General features: G+C 51.7%; 1 protein-coding gene across 3 annotated transcripts; it reads right to left on the bottom strand.

Annotated features, from left to right (window-relative positions):
* Positions 1-828: 828 nt before the first annotated feature.
* Positions 829-27502, bottom strand: CDHR2 (cadherin related family member 2). 3 transcript variants are annotated; one of them, XM_087815942.1, is made up of 32 exons: positions 27451-27502; positions 27120-27191; positions 21646-21785; positions 21444-21497; positions 20152-20241; positions 18309-18398; positions 17678-17803; positions 17451-17597; positions 17292-17367; positions 17074-17192; positions 16765-16998; positions 15612-15767; positions 15367-15528; positions 14807-14868; positions 14091-14334; positions 11939-12178; positions 9504-9573; positions 8764-9366; positions 7863-7934; positions 7407-7456; positions 5888-6039; positions 5631-5739; positions 5454-5542; positions 4959-5027; positions 4775-4852; positions 4620-4680; positions 4408-4532; positions 3751-3864; positions 3589-3669; positions 3241-3314; positions 2638-2660; positions 829-939 (listed from the first exon to the last, which is right to left on the bottom strand). In XM_087815942.1, exons 1-32 carry the CDS (start codon positions 27500-27502, stop codon positions 829-831), a joined length of 3945 nt encoding a protein of 1314 aa, XP_087672068.1. The 3 variants fall into 3 exon arrangements, with proteins under 3 accessions (XP_087672068.1, XP_087672067.1, XP_016052626.2); XM_087815941.1 differs by lacking the exon at positions 2638-2660 and having other exon boundaries at positions 829-966; positions 3257-3314; XM_016197140.2 differs by lacking the exon at positions 2638-2660 and having other exon boundaries at positions 829-963; positions 3257-3314.

Genomic DNA, 27502 nt, shown 5'->3' with positions numbered 1-27502 from the left:
CTCCCTCCTGGTCACACTGGGTGACCTCAGGGACCTGCTCAGTACCCCCAGCTCTGAGAGCCGAGGTGGGCTCCTGAGATGTCCAGACTGGTGGGCTGCCAGTTCCGCCAGGTCCCCAGAATGGGAGACACTGTGTGCAAAAGCTCCAAGTGTGCAAGGATTGGTGTGTGAGGCCCCAGTGTACAGGGCTCTGAATGTGAGGCCCCGGGCGTGTGTGAATTTGTGCCCTCCCCAGGGCTGCCCCCATGGCCCAGGCATCTCTTGCATGCTGGTAGTCATCCATCCCCAATTCCTGTCTCCCCGCACCTGGCCCAACCCCCGGCCCTATGTCCATCCTCACAGGACACTCTTTACAATTCCCAGAGGGGGAAGGCGGCTGCAGGAGTGCCCTGGCACTGCCGTTGAGGGTTACAGAAAGGTCAGAGGGTCTCAGACAGGTCTGGGGATAACAGAGGTTACAGAAGGTCTCGGGCCACAGGAAGACTGAGTGACATCTCGTCTTGGGAATTGGGGGCAGAACTCATTCTACAACCACAATTGTCCTTTAAAGGCCTCCCTCTCCAGTCCCTCGTATCCCCTGTGCTGTGAGCCCCACAAGCCCCTGAAGACTACTCCGTACCCTTGTCCCCACTCCTCCGGCCCTGGTTTTTGGCTACAAACTGTCACAGTATACATTGGTAATAAAATTCCCCCCAATACTCATCATCTGTGATTGGTTACAAGCAGGACGGAGCGGAGCAACACAATATATTATTATTTTCAGGGATGGCAGGTGTAGTTTGTGGGGAGACGGTCTCTTCCGAGGTAGACCAGAGGAGTGGGGGCCCATCACAGGTCTGTGGTATCCAGGCCCGCGTTGGTGAAGGCCAGCTCCTGCTGCCGCCCACCGGTGCCCGCCTGCCTTCCTGAGAGCACCGTGCTCAGGGGCTCTGTGTCGGGCTCCATCAGGCTGTGCAGGGTCTCCTTCTGTAGGGGGAAAGAGGAGAGGTGTGAAGGGCAGGGGCACGATGGGGTGACATCTCCAGGCCCTAAGGGAGTGGGTGGGCCTTCAAGCACACACAACCAGATGGCTCCTTAGCTGGAGTCCCACCCTGCTCCTCTTGGGGCTTCAGTTCTCTGGCTGTGTCCCAGAGATGGCTCTGGCCACTGAAGGTCAGATGGACTCAAGTGAAGGGCTGGACATGGGGGGACTACTCTGGCCTGTGCCCCATCCACAGACACAGCAGCACTCTGGTGTTCTGCCATCTTAAATAATACCAGGCCCTGGGTCTTGTGTCAAGGAGCCAGTCCAGCACAGTTCCTGTTACCTGCACCCCATGACAGGCACCGTGCTGGGGGTGCAGTCTATCCATTACCCGAAGTACCCACAGGAATCCTCTGAAGGAGGAGTTGTGTGCCCCATTTTACAGATGTGGAAACTGAAGCTTGGAGGGCTCTCATGGCCAGGGATGGGCAGAGCAGGGTTTGGGCCGCTGGTCTTGCTGGCCCTAAAGTTTGTCCCCAGCACAACACTGCCTCTGGTTCAATTTGACATCTCCTCCTGCCAGTGCAACCAGGGCCTCACCCTACTCATTGCCACGTGCACTCACATCGCCCTGCCTTTTCTTCCCCCTCTTCCTGACATGCTGCGCACACACGCACACACACACACACACAGCTAATCACACACTTCACAGGTGAACCCTTCGGTAGGCCTAACAGCCCCCAGGCTCAGCTGCTCCACAGCAGAGACAACACAGGGTAGAGCCCACCACCAACAGCACCACACCTAGGGCCCTCCAAGGGCGTTTTCAGACTGGGGCTATTCTGGTCCCTGGTAAACAGTGGAACATCTGAGGGATCCCAGGTCAGGCTCAACACTCTCCTTGTGCGCCCTAGAGCCCTTGCCACTAACCCCCCATAGGAGCTGTTGGCAAGGTGCAGCCCAGGAAAATGCTACCTCGCCCTGGAGACAGAAGACCTGGGTTCTAGTCTGCACTTGCCTTGCAAGTTTTCTGACCTTGGGCAAGTCAGCACCCCATTGCCAGGGCCCCTGACTTCACTCCCCTCTGGGGGGTGAGCTTTGGCCTCTGGCAGGAGCCAGCTGCCTGACCACCAGCTCTGGCAGACAAGACTGTTTCCTTCTGCCTCAGTTACCCCCAAACAAGTCCATTGGAGTTTTCACCTCAAACCATCTTCAACCAGAGATGAGCTGTTTACCCAGAGACCTCCACCACTGCCTGGTGGCCTGGATTGCCATCTATGACCTCCATCCTTGGGATCCCGTTAGGAGGCCTCCATGTTACAGCCAGGTCCCTGTGCAACATTCTGGTATTTTAATGCCCACAAGAGGCTTTAGTTGACCAAGTCCTTTCGCATAAGGCATCCTCAAGGAAAATTAAGTACTGAAGGAAGGGTGGGGACCTCCAGAGAGCAGGGCATAGCTGAGGGCAGGGGATACCTAACCCCCATGTGCGCGCGCGCACACACACACACACACACAGCCACAGACTATTAAAGCTCAGTGGGCCTTAGAGCTTCTACCCCAGTGGTGGTTCTCAAAGTGGGAAGGACAGGTGGTAGTTCCTCCCAGTTCTGGCATCCCACCTCTCAAGGAGAGGACCCACCACCCACCCCTCTCGTGCTTCTCAATCCTGCCTGCACAGGAGAACCCCCAGGAGCTATAACAACACCTTCATGTCAGGCCCACCTCAGCCATCAGATCAGAATCTCTGAGCTGTGACCTAGTATTTCTAAAGAGCTCCCCATATGAGTCCAAGCAGCAGCCCAGGTGGGTGAACTCTTGAGCTAATAGAACCAGCTAATCTATTGAACAAATGAAGGTACTGTTGTTTACTTGAGCCTTTCTCTCCTTTGCTAGGTTATACTCACCTCCAGACCTCTTCTCCCACCCTGCCAGCTTTTATGTAAGGGATATAAAGGCAGGGAACCAGGTATTTTAGCCCTTGCTTTGTGCCAGGTGGTTTTTATACCCACTCTTACTCCATCCTCATAACAGCCCTGCATGGTTAGTGTTCTGATCCCCACTTACAGGTGATAAAACAAAACCAGAGGGAGAAGTCACCCACACAGGGTCACAGTGAACAGTAGAGGAGCAAGGATTGGACCCCATTGCAAAGCCATAAGGTGTCCCAGGGCCTGCAGCATCCATGCCCAAGTCAGCAGCAGGCCCTTCAGCTCTATCCTGAACCACACCCCCCTTCAGAGAAGGACCCCAAGTCAGAATCCCCAGGCAACAACTCATCCCCCATCTTGCCTTGGTTTCCTGTGTGTTCTTGTCCACGTCCACAGAGTTGTCATCCAGGGAGTTGAGGCTGTGGAGGAGATGATGGAATTCAGATAATTGGCAGGCCCAGTCCTCCCTATCTGTGGCCAAGAACCACCACTGCCTCTACCACCTTCCCTACCATACCAGCACCAGCACTACCATCATCACCATTTCTACCACCACCATCACAGTCACCACAACCACCTCTGTCACCACCACCATCATCATCGCTACCAGCTCCACTACCATCACCACCAGCTCCACCACCAGCACCATCACTGCCACCACCAACCAGCATGGCTGTGAGTGGCACTGCTCACCTGAGATTGTCCAGGTCGCTGGTGGAAGATTGGGACTCAAAGCCCAGGTCCTTAGTGGGGAGGTTCAGCATGGGATTGGCCCTGGAGAGAAGGCCTCGTCAAGCAGCCGTGTGCTTCAGTTACCCCGTAGGTCCTCTTACCCATCCTTCGAGCCCCACTCACCGCTCAGTGGTGTACATGTTAGTCCCAGGGATGGCAGAGGTTGAGGGCATCACACCTGCTGCTGTTTTCCGGGCCTCCTTGGCAGCTTTTATAGCCCGAAGCTTCCGCTGGTAGCTGTGGGGAACCAGAAAAGGAGTCGCTACTTTCCCTGCACACCCACTGTGTGCCCAGTGCAGGCCCTAGGAGTGTGACTTTACAATGACTCTGGCAAGTAAGAGTATTCGCTCCATTTTGCAGAGTACAAGTAATAGCCAGAGGAGGGAAAGGATTTGACAAAGGCCACACAGTTGACTAGTAGCAAGGCCTAAAATCAAATCCAGATGTGGCTGCTGACTGCAGAGGTATTGGAAAAGGTAAAGGAAACAACATTTATTAAATGCATTTTATATGCCATACATCTTGCTGGGTGTGAGATGTACATTGTTTCCTTGAGGGCTTTGAGGAATCTAGTGTCATGCCCATTCTGCAGATAAGTAAACTGAGGCTCAGGGAAGGGAGATGACCTACCGAAGATGTCACAACAGGTTAATGGGGATTTAATACAGATATACCTGATGCCTAAACCCAAACTCTTTTTAACCCCTCCCTTCCAATGGCCCGGCGGGGGGGGGGGGGGGGGGGGGGGAGGCTGGAGACACAAGATGATGGGAACAGCACCTCTTTCGGACACACAAGAGGGTCGTGGTCATGATCACAATGACCAACAGCAAAGCCACTCCCAATCCTATGATGACGGCACTGAGCAGCTTCGGCAGGTCTGACTCCGGACTCTCCTGGGCACCCTGGAGAAGAAAGAGTGTGAAGGAGGCTTGAGGGTCCACATACATGCCCCCCAACTCCCCAACTACATTCTTCCTGTCATCACTCACCACCACCACGAGTCCCAGCTGCAGCAGCTGTGTCATTGAGTCCTCATCATCATGGATCAACCTGTCCACAGAGCCCCGCTCAGGCCCGAGGGACATTGGCATCCCCCGGGCTTCCTGGTCACCCTCCTGCCCACCCCAAGGGCAGCCCCACTCACACATTCAGCTGATCATGTGTCAGGGCCGAACCATTCGGGAAGACAAAGTAGGCATCGAGGTAGGAACGGCCTCTGGCCCTGGGATGGGGCAGGGGGGAAGAGTTAACAGCAGCCTAGGGCCACCAGCAGGCCCCTCCTGGTGCCTCTCCTCCTCACCCCAACCGCTGGGCCTGCGGGCACTCACCGAGCGTTGGATTCTATGTCTTTAATGTTCACAATGTAGACAGTAGTCCTGGTCGCCTGGGCAAGAGCCCTGCAAAGGGAGCAGGTGTCACAGACGCCTGGGGTAGGGGGCTTAAACGAGGCCTGTGGCCAGGGCTCTGCCGGTGGAATCAGGAATTGCGTGAGCTAGAAAGGGGCACTTGCCCTGCTCAGCTCCACTGGCTGCGCAGTAGCACAGCTGTGTAAATAGACGAGGAAGCCCTTCCCCTGGGGCTGGGCTGCAGCTTAGCAGGCAGAGTGCCCTCCTGCCGGGCACAGCCTTAGCAACTGTACACGACAGCCCTCTTGAGGTTCCTCCCCGCTCAGCCACCCGTAGGCTTCTGGGGACATGCAGAGAGGAAGTGCAGGTGCGGGGCCAAGGTACAGTGCGAGTCTGGGCCAGGTCGTCGGCCTCATCAGGCACCAGGCTCACAGGCCGTGCTCTCCTCCGGCCCCCTCCCAGGCTCCCCAGACCTACTTCTTAATCTCGGTCACGCTGGCGCCCACCGCCTCCTTCACTCTGGAGAACTGCAGCCTCAAGCAGTAACTCTGGTCCACAGTGAAGAGCTGTGGGAGGGGGCGCGGGAGGGATGAGGTTCCGGGGGCCCAGGGCGGGCAGAGGACACAGGGGCTGGAGGCAGGGCCCAAAGCTCACATTCAGGGTCATTATGGCTTCCTGGGCAGGACCCACTGAAGGACTGTCCTTGGCCTGGACTGTCACTTGGTAGGTGCCTTGGAGAGTGGAATCAAGGCTGGTCACCAGCCTATGGAACGTAAAAGGGCACAACTCAGCCTTGGAACTCAAGCTGGAGTCCTCTGGAACCCACTTGTACGTTTCCGAGGATGGGGAACTCACTGACTTGAGGTCCCCTTTGGGCTCCCCCCGCCCCCATCCAGGGCTGCCGCAGTTACTCAATGTGGCCAATGAACACGTCAGCCTCCGAGGAGGTGGAGGCCTGGAAGAAGCCCGGATAAGGGGTCACGACCCCATCCTTGGCGATGAAGTCCACTTGGAGGAGGGAGAAGACGATGGCCCCGTTGCTCCCTGAGTCATTGTCTCTGGCCTGGGAGCGAGAGTGGACAACCTCTGTGGGCCAGGCCAGGCCAAGCCAGGGACCCCTCACCCCCAGCAGGAATCAGAAGCTAGGGTGGCCGAAAGGCTGGTCTGCATAATTTCTATTGGTCTTCCACAGGCCACCCCAACTGAGCAAACGCTCTAAACAAATGCAGGTTCAGGCAAGTCCCTCCCTCTGGTCCCCCAACCCAACAGGTTACCACCCAAAGTCCCTTTCAGGTGGAAATCCTGCCCTGCACATCACCACCAACCCCCCAATGGCACACAAACATACACACACAAGCACAGGAACACTCAGATTTCCTGAGCACCTACTGTGTGCCAGGCTCCTTCCCTTGGAGCCCTCATTTCATTGCTCACTGATGTGAGTACAAATTCCCCTAATGAACCATGAAGTGACTAGGGGAGAGGGCACAAATATTTTTATTTATTCTAGTGCCTTTTAGAAAAAAATATAGCCAACACACAGAACCACGAGTCCACTGATGTCTGTATTCAGGATGAAGCCCAAGCTGATGTTTAAGTTTCCAAAAAAAGTTGATTTAAAGAAAATTATTCAAAGCCAAGGCCAGACTCATGACATTGGAAGGCAATTGGCTGAAGGCTGGAAAACTGTTTAAGGCTTGAAAGAACCTAGAGAGGGAGAATTACTATCCCTATTTTCTGGGAGGAAACTGAGGCTCTGAGAGAGGCCCTGTCCTACCAAAGACAGCTCTAAGTGGGGCAGGCCAGGCCGTCTATCTCCTACACCCACGTCCTTTCCAAAGCACAGCAAGTGGCACCCAGATACCATTGCCTTTGGGTTAGAGGCCACTGCCAGGAGCTGCCAGCTTCTTGTCTAGGAGGGAAACTGAGTTCCAGAAAGGCATGGCGGCTCCCCAGGTCAGTAAGAGGCCCAGCCTGACCCAGGCCCCAGGCCCCAGGCTATGTGGGAGGCCTCACCCCAGCTTGGCATAGCCACCACCCTCTAATAAATACCCACATCCAACATCATAAAGAATTGAGTATTTTTCTGATGTTGCTCTGGAAATTATTTAACGACAAGAAACCTGTTTAATGTACAGTTGATTTCTCTCTAATACTCAAGAATCCTGTGTAGTGAGACAAATCTAGCCTGCAAGTGGTTTTTATGGTCATGAAATTTTTATGAATACTAAATTTAACAATGAATGGAGTTTAATCATATCAATTAGGCAGGTGTTCATTTCCATTCTGGGGTTTTCTTTTCATATGTTGAAGTCAATAAATTTCCTTTCCATTGTTAAAACATTTAGGGGGCTGCTCAAAGGCCTGAAGGCCTTGGCCCTCTGTTTTCTGGGTTAATGTGACTGACAAAGTCTAGAGCCAAGGACTTACCCGGACAGAAGCCACCTGCTGGTTGGGCAACACAAGTTCTGGGATGATCACTACAAGTGTGGGTAGAAAGGTGTCAATGGGGTCAGAGCCAGTGCCCACCTGGCCTAGTGCTCACCACAAGTTTAGCTTATTTCCCGAAACCTGCCCACAACCTCTCCACCACCAGAGACTCCCATAACAACTACCCTTGAGCCATTAGTTAGCAGGTCATCCATCTCCCATTGTGCAGATGGGGAAACTCAGACCCAGAGAGGGAAGTCCTGGTCCAAGAACAGATATGAATTGGGGCAGAGCTGGGGTAAACACTCAGGTCTCCCCTCCTGTTGGAACCTCGGGGGAGAGGCAGGATTGGAGGCCTTCCTCCCTTTCTAAGGGCCCACTTGGGGTCTAAGGAGGGTCTATGAGAGTTGTCCAAAGGTAGTCCTGGGGGCAGGGAAGGACAGAGTTTCTACTTACCAAAAGTCTTATCCTCAGGCAGAAAATAGGGTGCATTGTCATTTATGTCCTCGATGGTGATGGGGAGGCTTCCTAGGAAACAAGGTTGAGTGGTTCTGGTCTCTAGGCAAAGGCTTCGCCCAGAAAGCCTGGGCCTCAACCATGTTCCCAGCAACCTCGCTCCCATGCACCCGCACTCAGTTCCTTCCCCTGTTCCTGACCTGAGACGCCCACTCAGTCTCCTCTGGCCTTTGTGGGAGGGAGTATCCTTCCCAGACCTCAGAGAGGGTAAGCAACATATCCACAGTCACACAGCCAGAGCAGTGAGCTGGGATTGAGCCCAACCCAGGTATATGTCACCGAACCACTTTATACTGACACTTACTAGCTGTGTAAGCTATGTTATTGAACCTCCCACTCTGTGCCTCAGTTTCCTCATTATAAAATTGTACAGGGATCACCTACCTCATGGACTGTGTGGGAGTGAACTGAAGAAATACTTACCAGGTGACTGGCATAGCCCTTGGCTGAAGTAAGGACTAAGTATATGCCAGCTATTAATGTGGTTATTTTGCTACTTGGGTCAAAGACGGGACAAAAGTACATGCCTGACTCTGAAGTGCACTGTGTCCTTCATACTACTTCACAAAATTATAGTGTTAATGCTTGCTATGTGCCAAGCACCGTGCTAAATGCTTTACATGCCTGTTCTCATTTGATCTGCACAGCCAACCTACTACCCAATTCCACCTGACAGATGGGGAAAATAAAGCTTGGGAAAGTGTCACAGCTTTCCTGGTGACACAGCTGGTAAGAGCTAGAGCCAGGATTTGAACCCAGACCTTGCAGGTTCCAGCCCAGGGCTCCTTCCCACAGCCCCTATGCTGCAGCCTGCCGAGCCCTACATGCCAGGCCACCTCACCATTGTCACTGTAGGCCTGGAAGCGGGGGTCCGTTGTGAGGTCATAGGCCCGCACGACCAGCGTGACCAGGTCACAGGTCTCATAGTCAATGGCCTTGCTCTGACTGATGAACACAGAGCCATTGGCCACCACAGAGAACCAGCCGTGGCACAGGCTGCCCACGTCGACCCCGGCCTTGGTACAGATGACGTTCACAAGCTGCACCTCCAGCTGGGCATCAGTATCCACATCCAAGGCGACCACCCGAGCCACCAGGCCATGCTGCGAGCCATTCTCAGCCACACGGATGCCCTGGAGCGAGGCCGGGCTCAGGGTGGGTGGCTCATCGTTGACATCCTGCACACGCACAAAGATTCCTGCTGTGGCCTCAGCTCCCTGGGGGCCTGGGTTCTCAGCACTCACTGTCAGATTGAAGGACGCCTGGGTCTCATAGTCCAGGCTCACATCTGAGGGCAGCCAAAGGCTGCCCTCAGCCCACCCAGAACCCAGCGAGCCTCGGATCATGAAGTTGTTGGCGCCGCTCCCCGACAGGCTGAAGCTGATGCGGTTGTTGGCTTCCGTCTGGTCTGCGTCCGAGGCCTTCACCACGCCCACCAGCACTCCTGCGGCAGAGGGGCAGAGTTCCCAGGGCCCCTGGCCTGACCACTGGAGGCCTCCCCTGCTCCCACCTCCCTTGGAGGGGTCATATGCCACAGTGGGCCCCAGTCCCCATGCCCAGCCTGGCCCAGAGAGGACTTACCTGGGTCTCTCTCCTTCACAAGGAAGATGTAGTTGGACTGGTTGAAGATGGGCACATTATCATTGATGTCCTGCAGACAGGGACAGATCTGAGTCTAGGGGCCTCAGAAGCGCCCCGGGCTCAGCTTCCCCCAGAGCCAGTCTGAGAAACCAACACTTCCTCCAGCCCGAGGCCTAGACTGTGATCTCAGAGGGCACTGCCCACTTCACAGATGAGGAAACAGCTTCGAGAGGATGGAAGCAGCCTAGGTCTCCCCCTGAGGCTCAGAAGCCTGGGGCGGGCCCTCTGAAGTTAGTGGTACACTTTCAGGGAGCCCTGCCTCCTCTCTGCTGCTCTCACCGCAGCTCAGAGCTGTCTTAGGCCCTGTCTTCTGGAAGGATGCTTCCTAGTCCCCCTGTGTCCCTGTCTGGCCCAGCTTGACTCACATCTCTCCGATTTATTGTGTTGGCACTGATACCACCGTGTTTCCACCAAGGCCCTCGTCCCCTTTCCTCCTGCCTCTCCTGCCCTCAGCCAACCCCACAACACTCGACACTCCTCTCTGCTCAGACACCTGCCAGGGCTGACACCTGGTCCTGCCTCATTCTCTCCCTGTTTCTGTTCTCACCTTCCCTCTCCAGTGCCGGCTGCCCCATGCAGTGTTGCCACTGTTGGCAGAGCATACAGCCAACTGCTCCTGCCACTTTCACCCCTGACACGGGTGTGCTGGGGTGTCCTTGGCTTTTCCAGCCCTCCCCCAGGTAGCCCATAGATTCCTGCTTTTGCTTTCAGCTTTTTCTAAGTAACGGTAGAATGAATATCTTTAAAAACAAAGCTCCCCGTCCCCACTTAACTAGACCTGTTTTCTGATGGCTATTTCCCAGAAATGGCGTGACTGGCTCAATGCACATGGCCAGCTGCCTTCTCGTGGCCTTCCTAACTCTTAACTCGCAGGAGTGGGTAAGAGCACAGCTGTGAGTCAAATCTGGCCCCACCTCTGCCTCGAGTGTGACTTTGACCTCTTTGGGCCTCAATGTCTTCATCTGCAAAATGGGCTCACAGGGCCATAGTGAGGACTAGCTCATGGCTATGCAAGGACCTACTTACTGACTGAATACAGTGCTGCTTCCTTCCTTCTTTGTGGCCCACTTCTATTTTAAGGGCAGTTGACAAGCCCTAATTCAGCTTCTGTTTCTCCATGTTCCCTGAGGTATCACTCTGATCCTTGTAGGAAAGTGGCACTTCCCAACCCAAGGGAACACAAGGTTGCTCTGTAACCTTGTGCAGGCTGTGAACTGGACACCTGAGGGGGCTCCATCCACACATCACGGACGTAGTCAAGGTGCACATTTGTTACAATGCTTTTCTTTCTTTTTTTTTTTTTTGTTTATTTTTGTTTAAAATATTACAGACATCCCTTTTTCTCCCCAATGACCCATTCCACCCCAGTCCCTCTCCCCACCATTGTCTGTGTCCTTGGGTTGTGCATATATGCATATAAGTTCTTTGGTTACTCACTCCCCCTTCACCCACCCACCCTCCTCCATCCCTCTGACATTCGTCAGTCTGATCCATGCTTCCATGTCATTGAATCTATTCTGTTCATCAGCTTATTAAGATCTTTAGATTCCACATATAAGTGAGATCATGTGATGTTTGTCTTTCGCTGCCTGGCTTATTTCACTTAGCATAATTTTCTCCAGGTCCCTCCATACTGTCCCAAAGGGTAAGAGATCCTTCTTCTTTACAGCTGCATAGTATTCCATGGTGTAAATGTCCCCCAGCTTTTTTATCCACTCATCTACTGATGGGCACTTGGGCTGTTTCCAGACCTTAGCTATTGTAAATTGCGCTGCTATGTTACAATGCTTTTCTAAAGTAAGAAGACCTGTGGGCTGGTTGCAGCCTTAACCCAGACAGACTAGGTTCAAAACCTCATTTTGAGGCCCTGGGCAAGCTACTCAACCTCTCTGTGCCTCAGTTTCTTGATCAATAAAGTAATAGCCATCACTACCTTGCAGGGCCAGCTGTGCAGTAGACATCATAAATGCTTATTTTTGCCACTTCTCTTTGCCCTTGAATGGCGGTGGGGGGTGGGAGAATTCAGGCAAGTTTGTGAATGGTAATCAGAGCTTATACTGTGCTCACTGAGTGCCTCCTACGGGTCAGGCACTCGGAAACACTTTCCATTCCTTAACCCACTTGACGTTCTTTTCATCCTCACACAGATGAGGAACCTCAGGGCACAGAGAGATCGAGTAATTGCCTGGAGCCACACAACAGGGACCCAGGATTCGAACCCATCAGCCTGGCTTCAGAGCTCTCTTACCCGCCGTGCTGCAAAGGGCAGAAATGTAACTCGAGCTGGGGGAAATTGGGGAGCTGACCATCTGTTTGGGAACCCCCCAAAACAAGGCCCATCTTAACCCTCTGCCCCTGGCTAAGCCAGGCCTTACCTCCACAGTGATGGTGACGTTGACCTCAGTGCTGAGGACAGGCACTCCACAGTCAGACACACGCACAGTCAGCACAATTCGGCCCTCCAGGGCGGGATCAATGGCCTCTCTGTCCAGGGGCCCCAGGTTTCTGAGAAGCCCTGTGTCAGGGTCCACTGAGAAGTTGCGGCTGTAGGGACCGGGCAGCAGGCTGAAGTACAGACGGCTGTTGTTGGTGCCTGGCTGGTCGTCATCGTGAGCCTACACGGATAAGCAGAGTTGGGCGTCAACCCTCAGGTGCTACCTGGCCCTCCAGCCACACCTCTTCAGCCCAGCCTCCCCATCCAGCGCTGGCCCATGAGGGCAGTAATTGGGTCTGAATCTGTGAGATGCTGGCCAATCTTCCAGCCTCAGTTTCTGGGTCAGACAACAGCTTGCAAGAGCATCTGAGATGGTCATTCATTCATTCTACAAGTGTCTACTGTGAACCCACAATATGTTGGCCCTGTTTTAGGCACTAGGACTAGAGCCGGGATCAAGGCAGTTCCCTTATGGAGCTCATATTCTAGTGGGGAGGGGGTCATGGGGGAAGTATATTATAGACAGTCAAAGTTTAAACAAACACAAAACAAGAGTGAAGTCAACAAGATTCTGATTTTCTCATGATGACTATATGTGTTCCTGTCTTGCCAGGGTCCTGAACACATGCTTGATTTGCCTTCAGAGTGATCCAGCACAGAAAGTACAACAGGTTCTTCCCTGCCATTGGGCATTTGCACATGCTGTCCCCTCACCCTGAATGGCTTTTCACCTTCTCTGCCTGACTCCAGGCCAGGTTGGTGCCTCCACTGGGCCTCCGTGATCCCTATGTTCCCTTCAACATAGCATAAGTGACACCATGGGTTACTGTCCAGTGCCCTCCCCTAACTGAGAGTCACCTGGGACAGGATTATAATGGATTCATCTCAGAAAACCTGGGGTCCAGCAAAGGGCCTGATGCATAGTAGGTGTTCAATAAATGTGGTTTTGAATCCAGAGCTGGGCTACTCTAACTTGGAACCAATTCTTTCCCCTTCCTCCCTTCCATCTTCAGATCTTCATTTCAGTTCTATTGGAATCTTGTATATTAAATGCCTCCTGTGTAGACAACCAGAGGTGGTTTTTCCAAAAGCCTTACCCCATCTGTTCATCCCTCAGCACTCTGAACTCAAGTCAGCTACTTCACCAAGTGCCTCCCAGGGCTCATGTTGGGCACCATGGTTACAGCAGCAGATCTGACATGCTCCTGCCCAAGATGCTCGCAGACCAGGGTGAGAAGCATCAAGGAGCAGGGAAGAAAGGCAGGGCAAGGATGTCTGACCTCCAGCCCAGCACTGCTTTTACTGGCTATGCAACAACAGAAAAGGTCACTTAACCTCCTTGGGTCTCAGTTTTCTTCTTCTGTGAAATGCGGACCATTAGATCACCTGCTTCACAAGTCTGTCAGGAGATCAGGGATAGGAACGTGCTCTGGAAACCACACAGCCCCGAAAAGATGGGAGGACTCCATGGCCACATGTGTGTTATTCTGATGACCTGGTTACCTGCTTCTCACAAGACCCCCATTCAGATGACTCAGGGGAGAAGCTTCCCTTAGGGGTTTCTCTAGAGCCAATAGCGGGTTTTTATCTCATATATTCATTGAACCCAGTCATTGATCTCATTTCCTTTTTTGCTTTGGCCATTAGGAAGCTCAGAACTGAATTTTCAGCCTATTTCTAGCAATTGTGTGGCTCTGGGTTCTAGATCTACCTTTGTGCCCTTTAACAGTACCATCCTTATTTCCTCTCTCTCTTTATTTCTTCCGTACTCTTATCTTACTTTTGAACCTAAGCCACCTCAGATCCTTTTTGGAATAAGGCAGAGGCCTGAATTTAAAAGAGCAGTATGTTTTTGAGGGCTTTGTGCCAAGCACTTTACACACATTATCTCATTACTCCCCCAGTGACCTTGGGAATAAGTAGTAAGGTTGCCCTCATTATTCTGAAGAGGAAACAGAGGCCCAGAGAGGCTGAATGACTTCCTCATGGCCGCACAGCAAAGCCCAGATGTCAGTACAGGGCCAGCATGACTACAGAGCCAAGCTTGGTGCTCTTCCCTCTGTCCCACCCACTAGATCCAGGCCAGCTTGTACCTGGATGGTTATGGAGACATTGCCCTCCTCCTCCTGCACAAAGATGTTATAGGAGCCGCTGACCACCGGCTTGTTGTCATTGATGTCCAGCACATGGATCTCTAGCCTCGTGGAGGACGACAGGTTCCCGCCATCGGTGGCCTGCAGCGTGAGGTAGTACACGGCCTGCTTCTCCCGGTCCAACAGCGTGCTGTTTCTCACCGTCACTGTCCCTGACTCTGGGTCCACCTTAAAGATATCTTCCCTGTGCATGGTGGCCAGATCGAGCAAATAAAAAGATAGGATGCCCACTTAAATTTGAAGTTCAACTAAGCAATGGAAAATATTGTACCATATCTCATGGTATATTTGCAACCTACTTATACTAAAAAAAATTATTCATTGCCCTGGCCAGTGTGGCTCAGTGGTTAGAGCATCAGCCCGTGGACTGAAGAGTCCCGGATTTGATTCCAGCCAAGGGCATGTACTTCAGTTGCATGCTCGAGCCCCGGCCCCAGTCAGGGTGCATGCGGGAGGCAACCAATCAATGTGCCTTTCTCACGTCAATGTTTCTCTGTCTCTCCCTTCCGCTCTCCCTGAAAAGTAAAGGGAAAAATATCCTCCCGTGAGGATTAAAAGAAAAATTATTCTTTGCTTATCTGAAATCGCAACGTAACCAAGTGTCTTGTATTTTATCTGGCTGCCCTGCACAGCCCCTGCCCGCCCTGAGGCCTTACCCATTCCCTGGAAGCAGGCTGTAGGTGATGCGGCCCCCCTCGCCCGTGTCTGGGTCTGAGGCCTGTGAGGCAGAGGGACAGACAATGGCACACTGTTCAGAAGCGATGGCACTCACTGCCAACTCCACACTTGATGGGGACAGGACTTCCTGCTCCCTGACAAAAAGGGAGAACCCCCGACACAGATTCACACTAGACGTCCCCCACACACACTCAGGCGTGCATGCACACTTGTTAAGACCCAAGGTTTCAGATGACATGGAGACCACCTTCTCCTCAACGCCACCAATATTACTTAGCATCCAGTACCAACCTCCACCCAGCTACCTTCCTATCACCAATACCTGGCATCATCCTGAGCACTAGACTACCCACCCCGCAACATCCCCCAACATTTCCAGATATCACCCACCGCTCATAAGATTGGCACCACCTTCGCCCTCCACCACGCACTGTGGCACCTCGCTCTACAAGCTACTCTGCGCCTCCTTCCCTCAGCCATCGCCCTGGTCTGCCCTCCGTGTCTCCCAGCCTGGCCCGGCCTGGCCCCCATCACTCACATGGATGCTGTTGGTCACCACAGAGCCGACTGCACTGTGCTCTAAGACACTGAGGTTGTACAGGCTCTCAGGGAATTCGGGCCGATGGTCATTAATGTCTCTAAGCTGGATGGTCACCAAGGCGACAGAGAAGTTCTTACTGACGAAGTCAGTGGCCACAACCTGAGGACAGGAAAGGAGGCCGCAGCATTGACACCAGAGCGCCCCATGGCCTGAGCTTTCCAGTGCCCCAGAAGGCCCCTTACCTGCACCAGCATCACCGTCTGCTTCTCATAGTCCACCAGCCTTGGGTCCTTCACCAGCACCTGTACATCGGCTGAACCTGCCGCCTTCTCAGGGGAGACGCTGAAGGCTGCGGCATCGGGGCCCCTCAGGGACAGCAGGAAGGTGCCGTTGAGGCCCTGTAGAGGTGGGCTGTATAGTAAGGACCCAACCTGCTGCAATACACTTACCCACATCTTCCCCCAAGTCCCTGGCCTCAGGTCCCTGCCTTAGGAAACCCTCTCACTGAGGTCCCAGGACAGGGATGGTCTCAAAAAAACTGAGGTACAAGGGCCCTGGGAGACTGGGCTGGTCACTAGTCCCTGGAAATGTAGACTTGTCAGAAGAATTCTCTAGGCTATGTGGGCCCCAGGTCTGGGCTGCAGAGATGGAGCCCAGACACACGCACACCACTCTCATGAAGCATTGCAATGAGCCTTCCTTACCAGCCACCATTCACCACCTTTCACCGCTCATACCAACACCAACACCACCAATACCCAGCATCACCCCATTACTGACCCAGCCTCCACTCCACTAAACACCAACCACCAACAACTCAACACATCCATCCAGCTACCACCACCCAATATCACCCTCCACTCTACATCTTGTACCAACTCAATATCACCAAATACAACCAAACACTATCCATAGTTATTCATCATTCAGTACCACCCAAGTAACCCCCCACTTATGAATGCTCTACAACTTAACACTCACTCAGACCCCCTGCACTCAACACTGCCCACATCTCCCAGTACCCAGTGCCAACCCAACACCCCTAACTGGAACCTCCATCACCACCCTCTTCTCAACACCATCAAAAGCTGTATTCCACTCAATATTACCCAGCATCCAGTATCAACCTCCATCCAACTACTTTTCTGTTCACCAATACTTAGCATCACCCTAAGCACAAGACTACCTACCAGCACAATATCCCCCAACATTTCCAAATATCCCCCAACAACTCTGATTTTTACCACCACTCATGATCGGCACCACCATCACCCATCACTCACCCCCCACCATGCACCATGGTACCTCGCTCTACAAGTTACTCTGTGCTCCCCTCCCCCAGCCACCTCCCACTGTTCCCCCTGCCCATGCCACCCTTCGGCTGGGTGCACCTGCCTTGTCTGGGTCGTAGACCACCATGGTGAGGTCATCGATGGGGATGCGGGTGGAGGAGTGCTCATCCACAGAGCCCGTGAAGTTGACTTGGGCTTCTTGCGGGGTGAAGGCGCAGTTTGGGAGACTGCAGTTGAAAAACTCAGGTTTGTGGTCATTGACGTCTGTCACTCTCAGCGTGACCCATATGCTCACCTTGGCCTTCTGCCCATAGATATTGAGGTTCACCTCCGTGGCCTGAGAGCAGAGTGGAGGTCAGAGGTCAGAGGTTAGAGAGAGAGGGTGGGAAGGGGTGGTGGACACCTCACTCACCGTGACCTGCACATGCACCTCCTCACTCTCCTCCTCCAACAGCTGCTCACGATCCAGGGAGCCGCTAACCCTGATCACTCCATCTTCCCCAATGTCAAACCAGCCAGGCCTTGTGGAGTCTGGCAAGAGGCAACAGAAGCAGCTCTTTTCAGTGGCTTTGATGGGCCCCTACCCCTTCTTTGACCCCATCCCCAGCCTGGGGCCACCCTAGTTCTCACTGGAGATGGTGTAGATCATCAGGTCATTGATGCCTTTGTCTCTGTCCACAGCCTCCACCTTCAGCACTGAGGTTCCCTGCAAGGAGACATGGTCAATGGCCCAGACCCTCTTCCCATCTCTCATCTCCACCCAGGCCCCACCGCAGGTCCCCGGCACACCTGGGGTGCGTCCTCAGCCACAGAGGCCGAGTACAACTCCCTGACAAACTCAGGGTCCAGGTCCGGCTGGTCGATCACAGAGAAGGACAGGAAGACAGGTAAAGAACACCTGGTGATGAAGCTGTTGTTGTACATGCCCCCTGAGTCCTGCGGGAAGATAAGCCTCCATGAGCGGGGGCCACAGTCCCCGTGTCCCAGTCCCCCGCTGTGCCTGCGCCCCCACTCACACAAGCCTTCAGCTTCAGCTGGTAAAAGGCACTCTTGTTGTTGTAGCTGAGGCTGCCATTGAGAATGATGGAGCCGTTGGGCAGGATACTGAAGAGGTACTTGCTGTCGTCTGTGCTCGGGATGACCTGAGGCAGAGCACAGTCAGGCCAAGCTCCCCAACAGCCCTGCCCCCAAAACCTGCTCTGAGAGACTTGCAGTTGAATCCCAGCTCTGCCGTTAACCAGCGTTGCAACCCTCACCAGGTCACTAAACCTCTCTGAACCTCAGATTCTGAACCTCAGTTTCCTCTGGGAAGTGAGCTCAGATATTTGCCTCAGTGGGTTGAAAAGAGGGTCACACAAGCTAAGGTATGCATCAGGCAAGTAGTGGGTGCTCATAAACAGGAGCTACAGCTAGCAAATCTGTCTTCATGAGAACTGGGGTCGCACCCCTCTGGTCTGTGTGACCTTGGACAAGAACCTGGACCTCTCCGAGCCTTGATCTCCTCTACCCGGTGGTGTGACATGGACTCAGTAAAGGCCCAGACAGTGCCCAGGGCAAGAGGGTGAGAAGAGGGTCCTGTCCTCAGCAGGTACCCATGCTGGCCCTGGTGGCCATGAGGGGTGGAGGGGCCCACACTCCCGCACTCACCTCCTCTATGTAGTACTTCACAACACCTGCAGACCCCGTGTCTTTGTCTGTAGCCAGCACCGAGAACACCAGGGAGCCGACTGGCAGGGTCTGTGTAACAAGGGACTCATCACCTCTGAGCTCCAATCCATCTCCTTCACGCCTGAGTGCATCACACCCCCACCCTAACCTTCAGTGTCCCCAACTGTGGGATAAGGACAGCACCTTCCAGGGCCTGAAATTCAATGTTCCACAGATGTTCCCTTTTCCTTCTCAACTGTGCTGGGCCTCTGGAGGCAGCTGGAGAGACAGGGAACAATGTCCCCCCTCCACTCCTCCTCTCCCCATGCAGCCTCCACACCACTTGAGCTGGCTTCTGATTTGCAGTGATCACTCCAGAACCCAGGATGTGTCACTCCCCTGATCAGACATCCCTGTGGGCTCTCTATAACCTACAGCTATAGGTTCCAGGCAGCACCCTGCAGAGCTGGAAGTTTCTTTTAGGACGCTTTTGCTGCCTGGGACCTGGCCCTGCAATTCTTGTCCACACCCTCACTATTTCCATATAGTGGCCAAAGAGATTCTTGAAAATTATGAATCAGACTACATAGCTCTTGTGCTAAAAACACACTGGTTCCCCATTCCACTCAGAATACGGCCCATGCTGCCTCCATAACCCTCCACAGTCGGGCCACTTCCCACATCTCTGATCTCACCTTCCCCTCCCCCTCCCCCCTCCATCCACACTGGCTTCCTGGCTATGCCTAGAACACTCCATGCTCATCCCCATGTCAGAGCCCTTGCATCTGCTGTTCCCCTGCCTGGAACATCTTTTTCTGGAGCATTCTATAACCAGCTTCTTCTTGCTGTGTAGGTCTCTGCTCAGATTCACTTATTCAGAGAAGCCTTTCATGGCTGCTCAACCTAAAGCAGGCCCCTCCCCAGTCACCTCCTCTCACTTAGTCCTGTTTTATGAGCCCCACAAAGCTTTGCACCATCTGAAAAACCCTGCTTATTTAATGTTTCCTTGATTAGCGTCTGTGCTCTTGACTAGAATGAGAGCTGCCGAGGGTGGGCAACCAGGTCTGTCTTGTTCACCAGATATCCTTGGCGCCGAAGGCAGTGCCTGGTGCATGTGTGTGCTCCATCACAGCTGTCTGGACCTCGCCAGCCTCGTTTCTGGTGTGTGGAGACCTAACCTCATGGATCTTCACAGCCACGTGGTAATGAAGATTCAGGAGTGGTGTCGTTTGCTGCTCAGGGACCCCTGGGGACCCTCTCCCCACCTATGCAGTTCAAATGAGGCTGCCTCTCCTTACTAGAGGCAAAGGCCTATGATGCAGACCTAGCCAATCAGAGCATTCCATACCCACATGACCCAAAATGGGCCAATGAGAGTCAGCCCTGAGACTTTGGTTGGGACCACTGAGAGACAGTCTCTGTCGAAGTCACCAAACTGGTGGGATGCGAGCCTGGAGCTTCTAGGGACACTTTTATCACCACAAGGGAGAACTGCTCCCCTGCCCCAGAATGGAGGCAGCAAGAGAAGCAGAGCTGAAAGGTGGAGGGAAATCTCTTGTTGGTCACATGGTTTGAATACCTTGGATCCAGCCATGCCTGAATCTAGAGGTACCTTTAAGTTTTTCAGATACGTAAAAAAAGCAACTCTTTTTTCTTCTTCTTACAATTGAAAGAATTCCAATCCAGTCCAATTACTTGCCAAATGTTGCTGTGCCTATTGTTCGTGGGGTTGCAATCCCTGGATTTGGTTCCTGCAGCCACCCCTTCTAGCAGGTACTCTTCCCAACCCTGGACCCCCTGTTGGCTGCTCCCCCCACACACACCCCATTAAGGCAGATGCTACCTCGCTGATGTTGGTGGAGAAATCGGTGTTCTGGAAAACAGGCGCGTTGTCATTTCTGTCCTCCACGATCACCTGAAATTCCTTCTGCACCTGTGAGGAGAAAGCCCAGGTAAGCCTGGAAAAGGTGGGCTTGGGGGGAAACAAAGTGGGGAGCATCTGGGCAGGAGAGCAAGTTGACATAGTTTCTCAGGTAGATAATTAGGCGATGTTTGGGGTGACCTTTTATTTGACATAATTTCAAATGCCACAAAAGTTGCAAGTGTAGCACCAAGACCTCTCATTCCCTCCATGCAGGTTTGCCCATTGTTTGCTTTCTCTCTCTCCGCATTTACTGAACCGTGTGAGTGTAAATTGCAGACATCATTCAGTCACTTTTTAAAAATCTAAAATGCGCCTGTCCTATTACAAGAATTGTCATTTCAGCTTTGTTTGCCATGGTGTGAAGCTGTTGACAACCTAAATGTCCATCAGAACAGACCAGCTAAAGCACCGTGTCTGGTCCCCACCCTGGAACAGAGGCAGTAAAGAGACTAGGGCTCGAGCACAGACACAGAACCAGCTCCAAACTGATAGCTGAGTGGACAAGACAGTTCAGGACAATACGTGCAGGAGGATCCATGTGGGCTTCTGAAAAGGCACAAAAGACGACAGCCTTTCTTCTGCGGATGCATATGTGTGCGTGAACACGTGGGGGGCATGAAAGAACACGGAGGAAGTGGACACTTCAGCTGGGGGTGGGCTGGAGGGCTGCCTGAGGGGACTTGCCCTTTCTCTGCAGTTTTCGAGGTGTTTACAAAGAGAATGTATTCATAAATAACCAAGTCATTGAAATGATTTTTTAAAATGATGGGGCTTGGGAAATATGTTTTAAAAACAAACCCCTCAGCTTTCACAGACACAAGACACTGTGGTACTTAGAAATAGGAGTGTCGATACCAACACATTAGGCCAAAGGAGCTGAAAATGACCATCTCAGAGAAGTTGGCTAGGGAGGTATTTGGCATTTGTTTTTTATTAATATGTATATTAATTAATATAATTAGTTACATTTATAATATAAACAATGTTTTTATATAATTTAAGTAAATTAATAAAAATATTAAAATCTTTGTAATAGTGTATAACAAAAAGGGTAACAGTAAAATTTTGATAAAAATAAACATTCTTTTCTTTTTTGTTAACTGGGGCTCTTTCTGCTTATTTAAGGTGGGGGACCCAGTCAGGAGTAGACCCCTGTCCCCTGATCTCTGATCCCTGGACCAACCCCCCACTCACACCCCACAGTGACTTACTGGGTTGTTGTGACCGTCGTTCACGGAGATGTTAACTGCGAACCAGTAGAGTGTCTGCATTGGGAGGAGGGAAGGATCCCAAGGTAAGCCCCAGCTCAGGGTGAGAGCACAGCCAGGGCACTCACCATCGGGACACCAGCTCCCAGGGCCCTCCCTGTCTCCCTGTCCCCCTCACGGGCCTTCCCAGACCACCGCCCTTTACCTCATAGTCCAGAGAGCTGGCCAGCTTCACTTCCCCAGTGTTGGCGGTGACAGAGAAGAAGTAGGCGTAGGAGCCACTAATCCCATAGGTCAGAGGGTCCTGGTCCAAGTCCTTGGCTGCCAACCAGAAGGCCTCAGCACCTGGAGGTAGGACAGGGAATATCCAGGGGCCACAGCCACCTCTTTCATGGCTGGCCTGGCCAAGTTGCCCATGAATCTGGGCTAAGAGACCTGACTTCTCTGCTCCCAGAAATCTGGGACCTCCCCCTCCCCCAAGGCTCTGGTCTCTGCGGTCATGGGTGTCAGGTTTGGTGGTTGCTTTTTTAAATGTTTTTATTGATTTCAGAGAGAAGAAGGGAGAGAGAGAGAGAGAAATATCAGTTGGCTGCCTCCCACCCACCCCTCACTGGGGATCGAGCCAGCAACCCAGTCATATGCCCTGGCCAGAAATCAAACTGGTAACCTCCTGGTGCATGGGACCATGTTCAACCAATTGAGCCATACTGGCCCGGCTCAACGACCTTTTGATCACAGCATCCTGCTTTCCTTTGGAAGAATGACCCCAACTGCACTAGAATCAGTAAAGTGCGCTGTTACCCAGGCATCTCCCCCCTCCCCTGGTCTGGCCCCAGGACCTGCCCTACTGGAATTCCTTGAGAGAAGACCAAAGATGGTTGGAGTTAAGGTATCTAGCTGCAACAGCTGGATGCATCCTAGAGTGGGGGGCTGCTGAAAACCCTCAGGAGGTGCCTGAGCCCCTTCTAAGTCTTCCCTTCAGCCTGAGAGCTTGCCCAGAACCTGCCAGGACACTCTGCTCAAGTGAGCATCTGCTGCTGGCCTTCCAGGAGCCCTAACTCTTTCACTGTGCCCCCAGAGAGCACACCCCTGGGCCTAGCAGGGGCTGGGAGTATTGGGGGTCTTAAAAATCCCAAGGTCATCTTCTTTCCAGCCTGAAAGAAACTTCTAAGACATTCATCAAATCCACACTTGCTCCCCCAGCCTCACCTCTTTTATCACATCCAACCTTTGCTCAACCACTTCCAGTGCCCATTGTTGGATAGCTGTTCATTAGCAAGGACTTTCTCCATTTTCTCAAAATGTACTTCCCTAGAGCTCCCACCCATGGGTCCAGCCTACATGATATTTGTCTTCACACCAATGTGGTCATAAAATGTAATTTTAATTTATTTTTCTGGAGAAAGGGGCCCACAAAGGCAATAATGCCACAACAGTCGCATGCAGTCATGAGCCCAGCTCCCTAAGGGTCTCAGAGAACCAGCTCACCTCCTCTTGCCCTCAACAGCCCTTCAGGGACAGGCTTGGCAGAGTGCCCAAGTCTGCTTTTCTTTGATCAAGCAGTCCCAGCTTCTTCAACAACTCCTTGAAAAACTTGGTCACAGTCCCTCCCCATCAAGCTCCCCTCCTCCAGGAAGACAACCTGGGCAATGTTCTGCTAAAAAGATGTCAATGTCTGCATTATGTTTCCTTGGGTATAAGACACATTGTCAATTTAATCACTGCTTTGTTTAGGAGGGTTCACTCTGTATTAAGTGACTAGCTCAATTATAAGGCATATCCTGATTCAGAAATGTCAAAATGCAAGCAGATGTGGCCCTTACACCTAAGGAAATAAGGGAGGTGGTGGGTGGGTGTAAATCCTTATCTGTATACATTTGTCCATGGGGATAGAAAGATGTATCAGGGAGGAAATGCTTTTTAAAACATCTGCTTGAAAAAAATTAACTGTAAAAAACAAATCAATAAGAGCTACAAAAATAAAATATATAGTGTAGGTCTTTGTATATTAAATATTATATATGGCCTTGCCAGTGAGGCTCAGAGGTTGAGCACTGACATATGATCCAGGAGATCACCATTCGAGTCCCAGTCATGGCACATGCCCGGGTTGAGGGCTGGATCCCCAGTGGGGGGCCTGCATGATGCAGCCCATCAATGACTCCCATCATGGATGTTTCTATCTTTCTCTCCCTCTCCCTCCCTCTCTTTGAAATCAATAAAACATATTTAGCAGTGAAATTTACAATAACTAAGATCTGGAAACAACCCAACTACCCATCAGTAGATGAGTGGATAAAAAAGCTGTGGGACATTTATACCATGGAATACTATGCAGCTGTGAAAAAGATGGATCTCTTACCCTTTGGGACAATATGGATGGAACTGGAAAGTACTATGCTAAGCGAAATAAGCCAGTCAGAGAAAGACAGGTACCACATGATCTCACTCATATGTGGAATCTAATGAGCAAAATAAACTGAGGAACAGATAAATACAGAGACATAGAAGCATGGAGCAGTTGGACAAATTTCAGAGGGAAGGTGGGGGTGGGGAGTGGTGGGGAGATAAATTAACCAGTGACCTTAGATGAATATATACATGACCTATGGATACAGACAATAGTGTGGAAAGGACCTGGGTGGGTGGGGGTGGTTGCCTGGTGGAGAGGTTCAATGGGGGGAAAAGGGGGGACATCTGTAATGCTTTCAACAATAAAGAAAAAAGTTTTTAAAAAGAATTATATATGTTTGTCACTAAACTGAAGTTGACATTTAAAGCATCATAATTCTAGATATTTTTTAAAAGTCTGTCTGACAACGCTAAACTATTGCACAGTGTCAGTGTCAGGAACACCAGTCTTGTGCAAGGAGGAAGGATGGGGAGTGACTAGAAGGGGGCAGGAGAGAGGACTGGGGGTGTTGGCAGCGTCCTGAGTCCTGATCCCGTGGTGATTACGTGGAATCCAGTATGCTTTATATTACACAGGCGTCCCCTGCTCTTCCAAAGTCTGCCTTATGCCACTTCCGTTTTATGAAAAACCTACATTTAGTACTTATTTTTGCAACCTAAGGAAATCTGAGGAGGGTTTTCACTTTCATGGAAAAAGGCGAAAAGCAGAAATTGCGTCCAGCGTGTGTTTTGCAGCAGCCATGACAGAGGCAGCGCGCACCCCACAGCGAGAGGCCCGCGGGCTCCCCCCGGGAGCCACACTCGGCACCCCAGCGCCAGGCCCGCAGCTTTGAGCTGTGTCTGTGAGCATCTGTGCTCTATCTTGGTTTATACTGTGCATTATTAGCAAGATGTGTCCTAAGGTGTCAGAAAAGCCTAAGAGAGTTCGTAAGGGTGTGATGCTAAATAAAACTGGACGTAATTAAGTGTTTTGATCATGATAACGAAATAAAGACACTGTACATGCATTGAATTTTGGGTCTGAAAATGCTCAAAAAATTTTCCATATAAACTAATGATAATTGCTGCTTTGCTTAATGCCATTTTGGCTTAGGAAAGTTTTCATAGGAACACTCAACTTTTGGACAGTGGGGGAAATCTGTACTTCGAAATAAAAAGCCTAAATAACATTTTTTAAAAATCTAATTGGAAATGCTTTCACATTGCAAGAGAGCGGTAGACTTCATCTCAGGAAGGAGGAAGTTGGTCTTTGGTGAGGAGCAGCCATGTGGTTATAAAAGAGCAAAAGGCCCTCATTTGGTCTGGCTGAAAAGGAGGGAGGCGCGTTGCTCTAAAAAATACAGTGACTAGTTTCCCAGGAGACTGCAGGGGGGGGGGCGTGGAGGAGCCCGGGGTGGGTGGGAGGAGGCGGGCAGGGGGCAGGGAGCCTGACCCAGAGTGGGCATCCCTTGATGACAGTGAGTACTGGCTTCCTGCCAAGTGCTATCATCTCCTCCCTTCTCCCCAGACCTTCAGTAAAGGAACAATATTTAAGCCACAACCTCCAAAAGAACATTCACAAGCGCAGCAGCTGAAACTGGGATGGGGACTCAAGCTGTTTAATTTAAATATTAAAGGGTTGGTTACCCTGGAGAAAGGAGATCTTGAGGGCATTTGGGTTACATATATTTGTAACATTTATCTGAAGGTGTGTGGGGGTGGAGGGGCGTTATATATGACCAAACAACTATGAATATATATGTAAATATCATTAACATGTCTATGTTACTTCTCTGTTCTACAAAGTACGTTAATAAATATTAAAGTAGTTTAACCTCAGCCCAGTCCTCCAGGGAAGATTGTGCCATCTCAGAGTGTAATGAATGAGACTATCACCTCCCTCATCCTGGGCTTTAAACCTTTTCTAATATAAACCTTAGTAGACTTTGCTGTCCTGGCAACCACACCCAAATGGACGTGGCCTTCACGGCTGCAATGCACATCCCCCATCCTTTCCTCTGTGCCCATAATGAGGCTTTTGAATCCCAGGGTAGACTCTGGGTAGGCTCCTTTGACGCAGTCTTCTGCTTCATCTGGTAGCTTTAGCTACCTAGGATCCCAATTCTGACTCTGCTGACTGTAAAATGTCCCTCAATATCCACACCCCCTTTCTCTCAAGGTAATAAAAACCTGGATTTTGAGCAAAGCACACGGCCAACCAGAATAAAGACCACATTTCTCAGGTTCCCTTGCAGCTAGGTGTGGGCATGTGACTACATTGTAGCCATTGAGATGTGAGCAGAAGTAAGTGTAAAACCTGAAGCCAATCCTATGAGAAAGGGAGGGGCCTTGCTGGTCCTTTCTCCTCTAGCTGGCTGGAATGAGGTGCGGTATGAGCCACCTTAGATCATGTAGATGAGGGCCACACCCCAGGGAAGGAAGGTGGAGCAGCGGACATCCTGAGGAACAGCCCTGACCTTGCAGCTCTAGACTGCTGTGTCATAGAATAATAGGCCCCGACCTTACTAACACCTCTGTTTTGGGGGTGTATTATGCACAGCTCACCCAATGAATACAGTCACCTATCATTTCTGCTTCCCCAGCCCCTATCTTACCCACTGGGAATTTGGTGTCCAAGCCTTATGGCATCACCGGAAACAATCTTTCCCAAATGTCATTCACTCTTATACACCACCATGACCTTCACCATCTCCACATCTCATTATTTATGACCCTTCTTTTAATCAACTTACTATTTCACGTAAATGCATTTATTTTGAAAACAATCATTAGGTCACTACTGTAAATGGGAAACCCATCTTACTTGCTATAGATACAAGGTAAGTCTACAAAGGCCATAAGAGCAAAGCGAAGGTGTTAACTTCTGGTGCAATGGGGTGAGGGGCTCTGAACCACAAACTGCTCTCTCTTTGTTTGAGGGGGGAAAAAGGGAGGGGTGGAGGGAGATTAGCCAGTGCGAGAGGTGTAAGAGAAATACTGGGACCAATGGGTGCTTTCTCCTTGGGGAAACCAGAAAGACAAAAAGAGAAGGGAAACAGGAGGACCATTCTTGTGTGAGTCTGGATTTACCTGAGGCTTTGGGAGGGTCCTTGACCCAAATGCTGAAGAGGCGAAAACAAACTTCTGGAACAAACTCTTTTCAGACCGCCTTTGCCCCATGCCATGCCCTGGAGCTGCAGGGTGGGGAGCAAGCCCACATGGCAGCCCCTGGGACCCGCTTGTGGGTAAGGGCCTGGCCCAGTCTGGACACAGGAGATAGTTACTTACCCACGGGTAGGTCCTCAGGCAGGGTCACTAATGTCATGTTGGGCAGGAACGTAGGAGCCACATTGGCTGCCACTGTAGGGACACAGAAAACTGGAATATCGGAACACCCCTGTGAAGCGTGAACCCCTATTTGGCCCCGTGGGAGCCCAACCTTCAGTCCAGCTCACCCTCCTGGGTGTGGATTCCTCCCCTGACTTCCCCAGGGCAGCCAACCAGGGGGCTGGGTCATAGAAGCTGGATATTCACTGAAGAGGGAGCCCCTCTCTTCTGGAGGGTTCTGCTGAGGGTCCCCAGGTTAGTGCTGCTAGGGGAGGGGAAGGGAGACACCCACCAGACATGACAAGGGCAGGAAGCAGTAGGCAGGACAGCCATGGCCATGCCAT

Source organism: Miniopterus natalensis, chromosome 4 (genome assembly GCF_054644295.1).
Source record: "Miniopterus natalensis isolate mMinNat1 chromosome 4, mMinNat1.hap1, whole genome shotgun sequence".
NCBI classification, from domain to species: Eukaryota; Metazoa; Chordata; class Mammalia; order Chiroptera; family Miniopteridae; genus Miniopterus; species Miniopterus natalensis.
The sequence above is the reverse complement of the archived record's forward strand: the minus strand, read 5'-3'. Positions and strand labels throughout refer to the sequence as shown.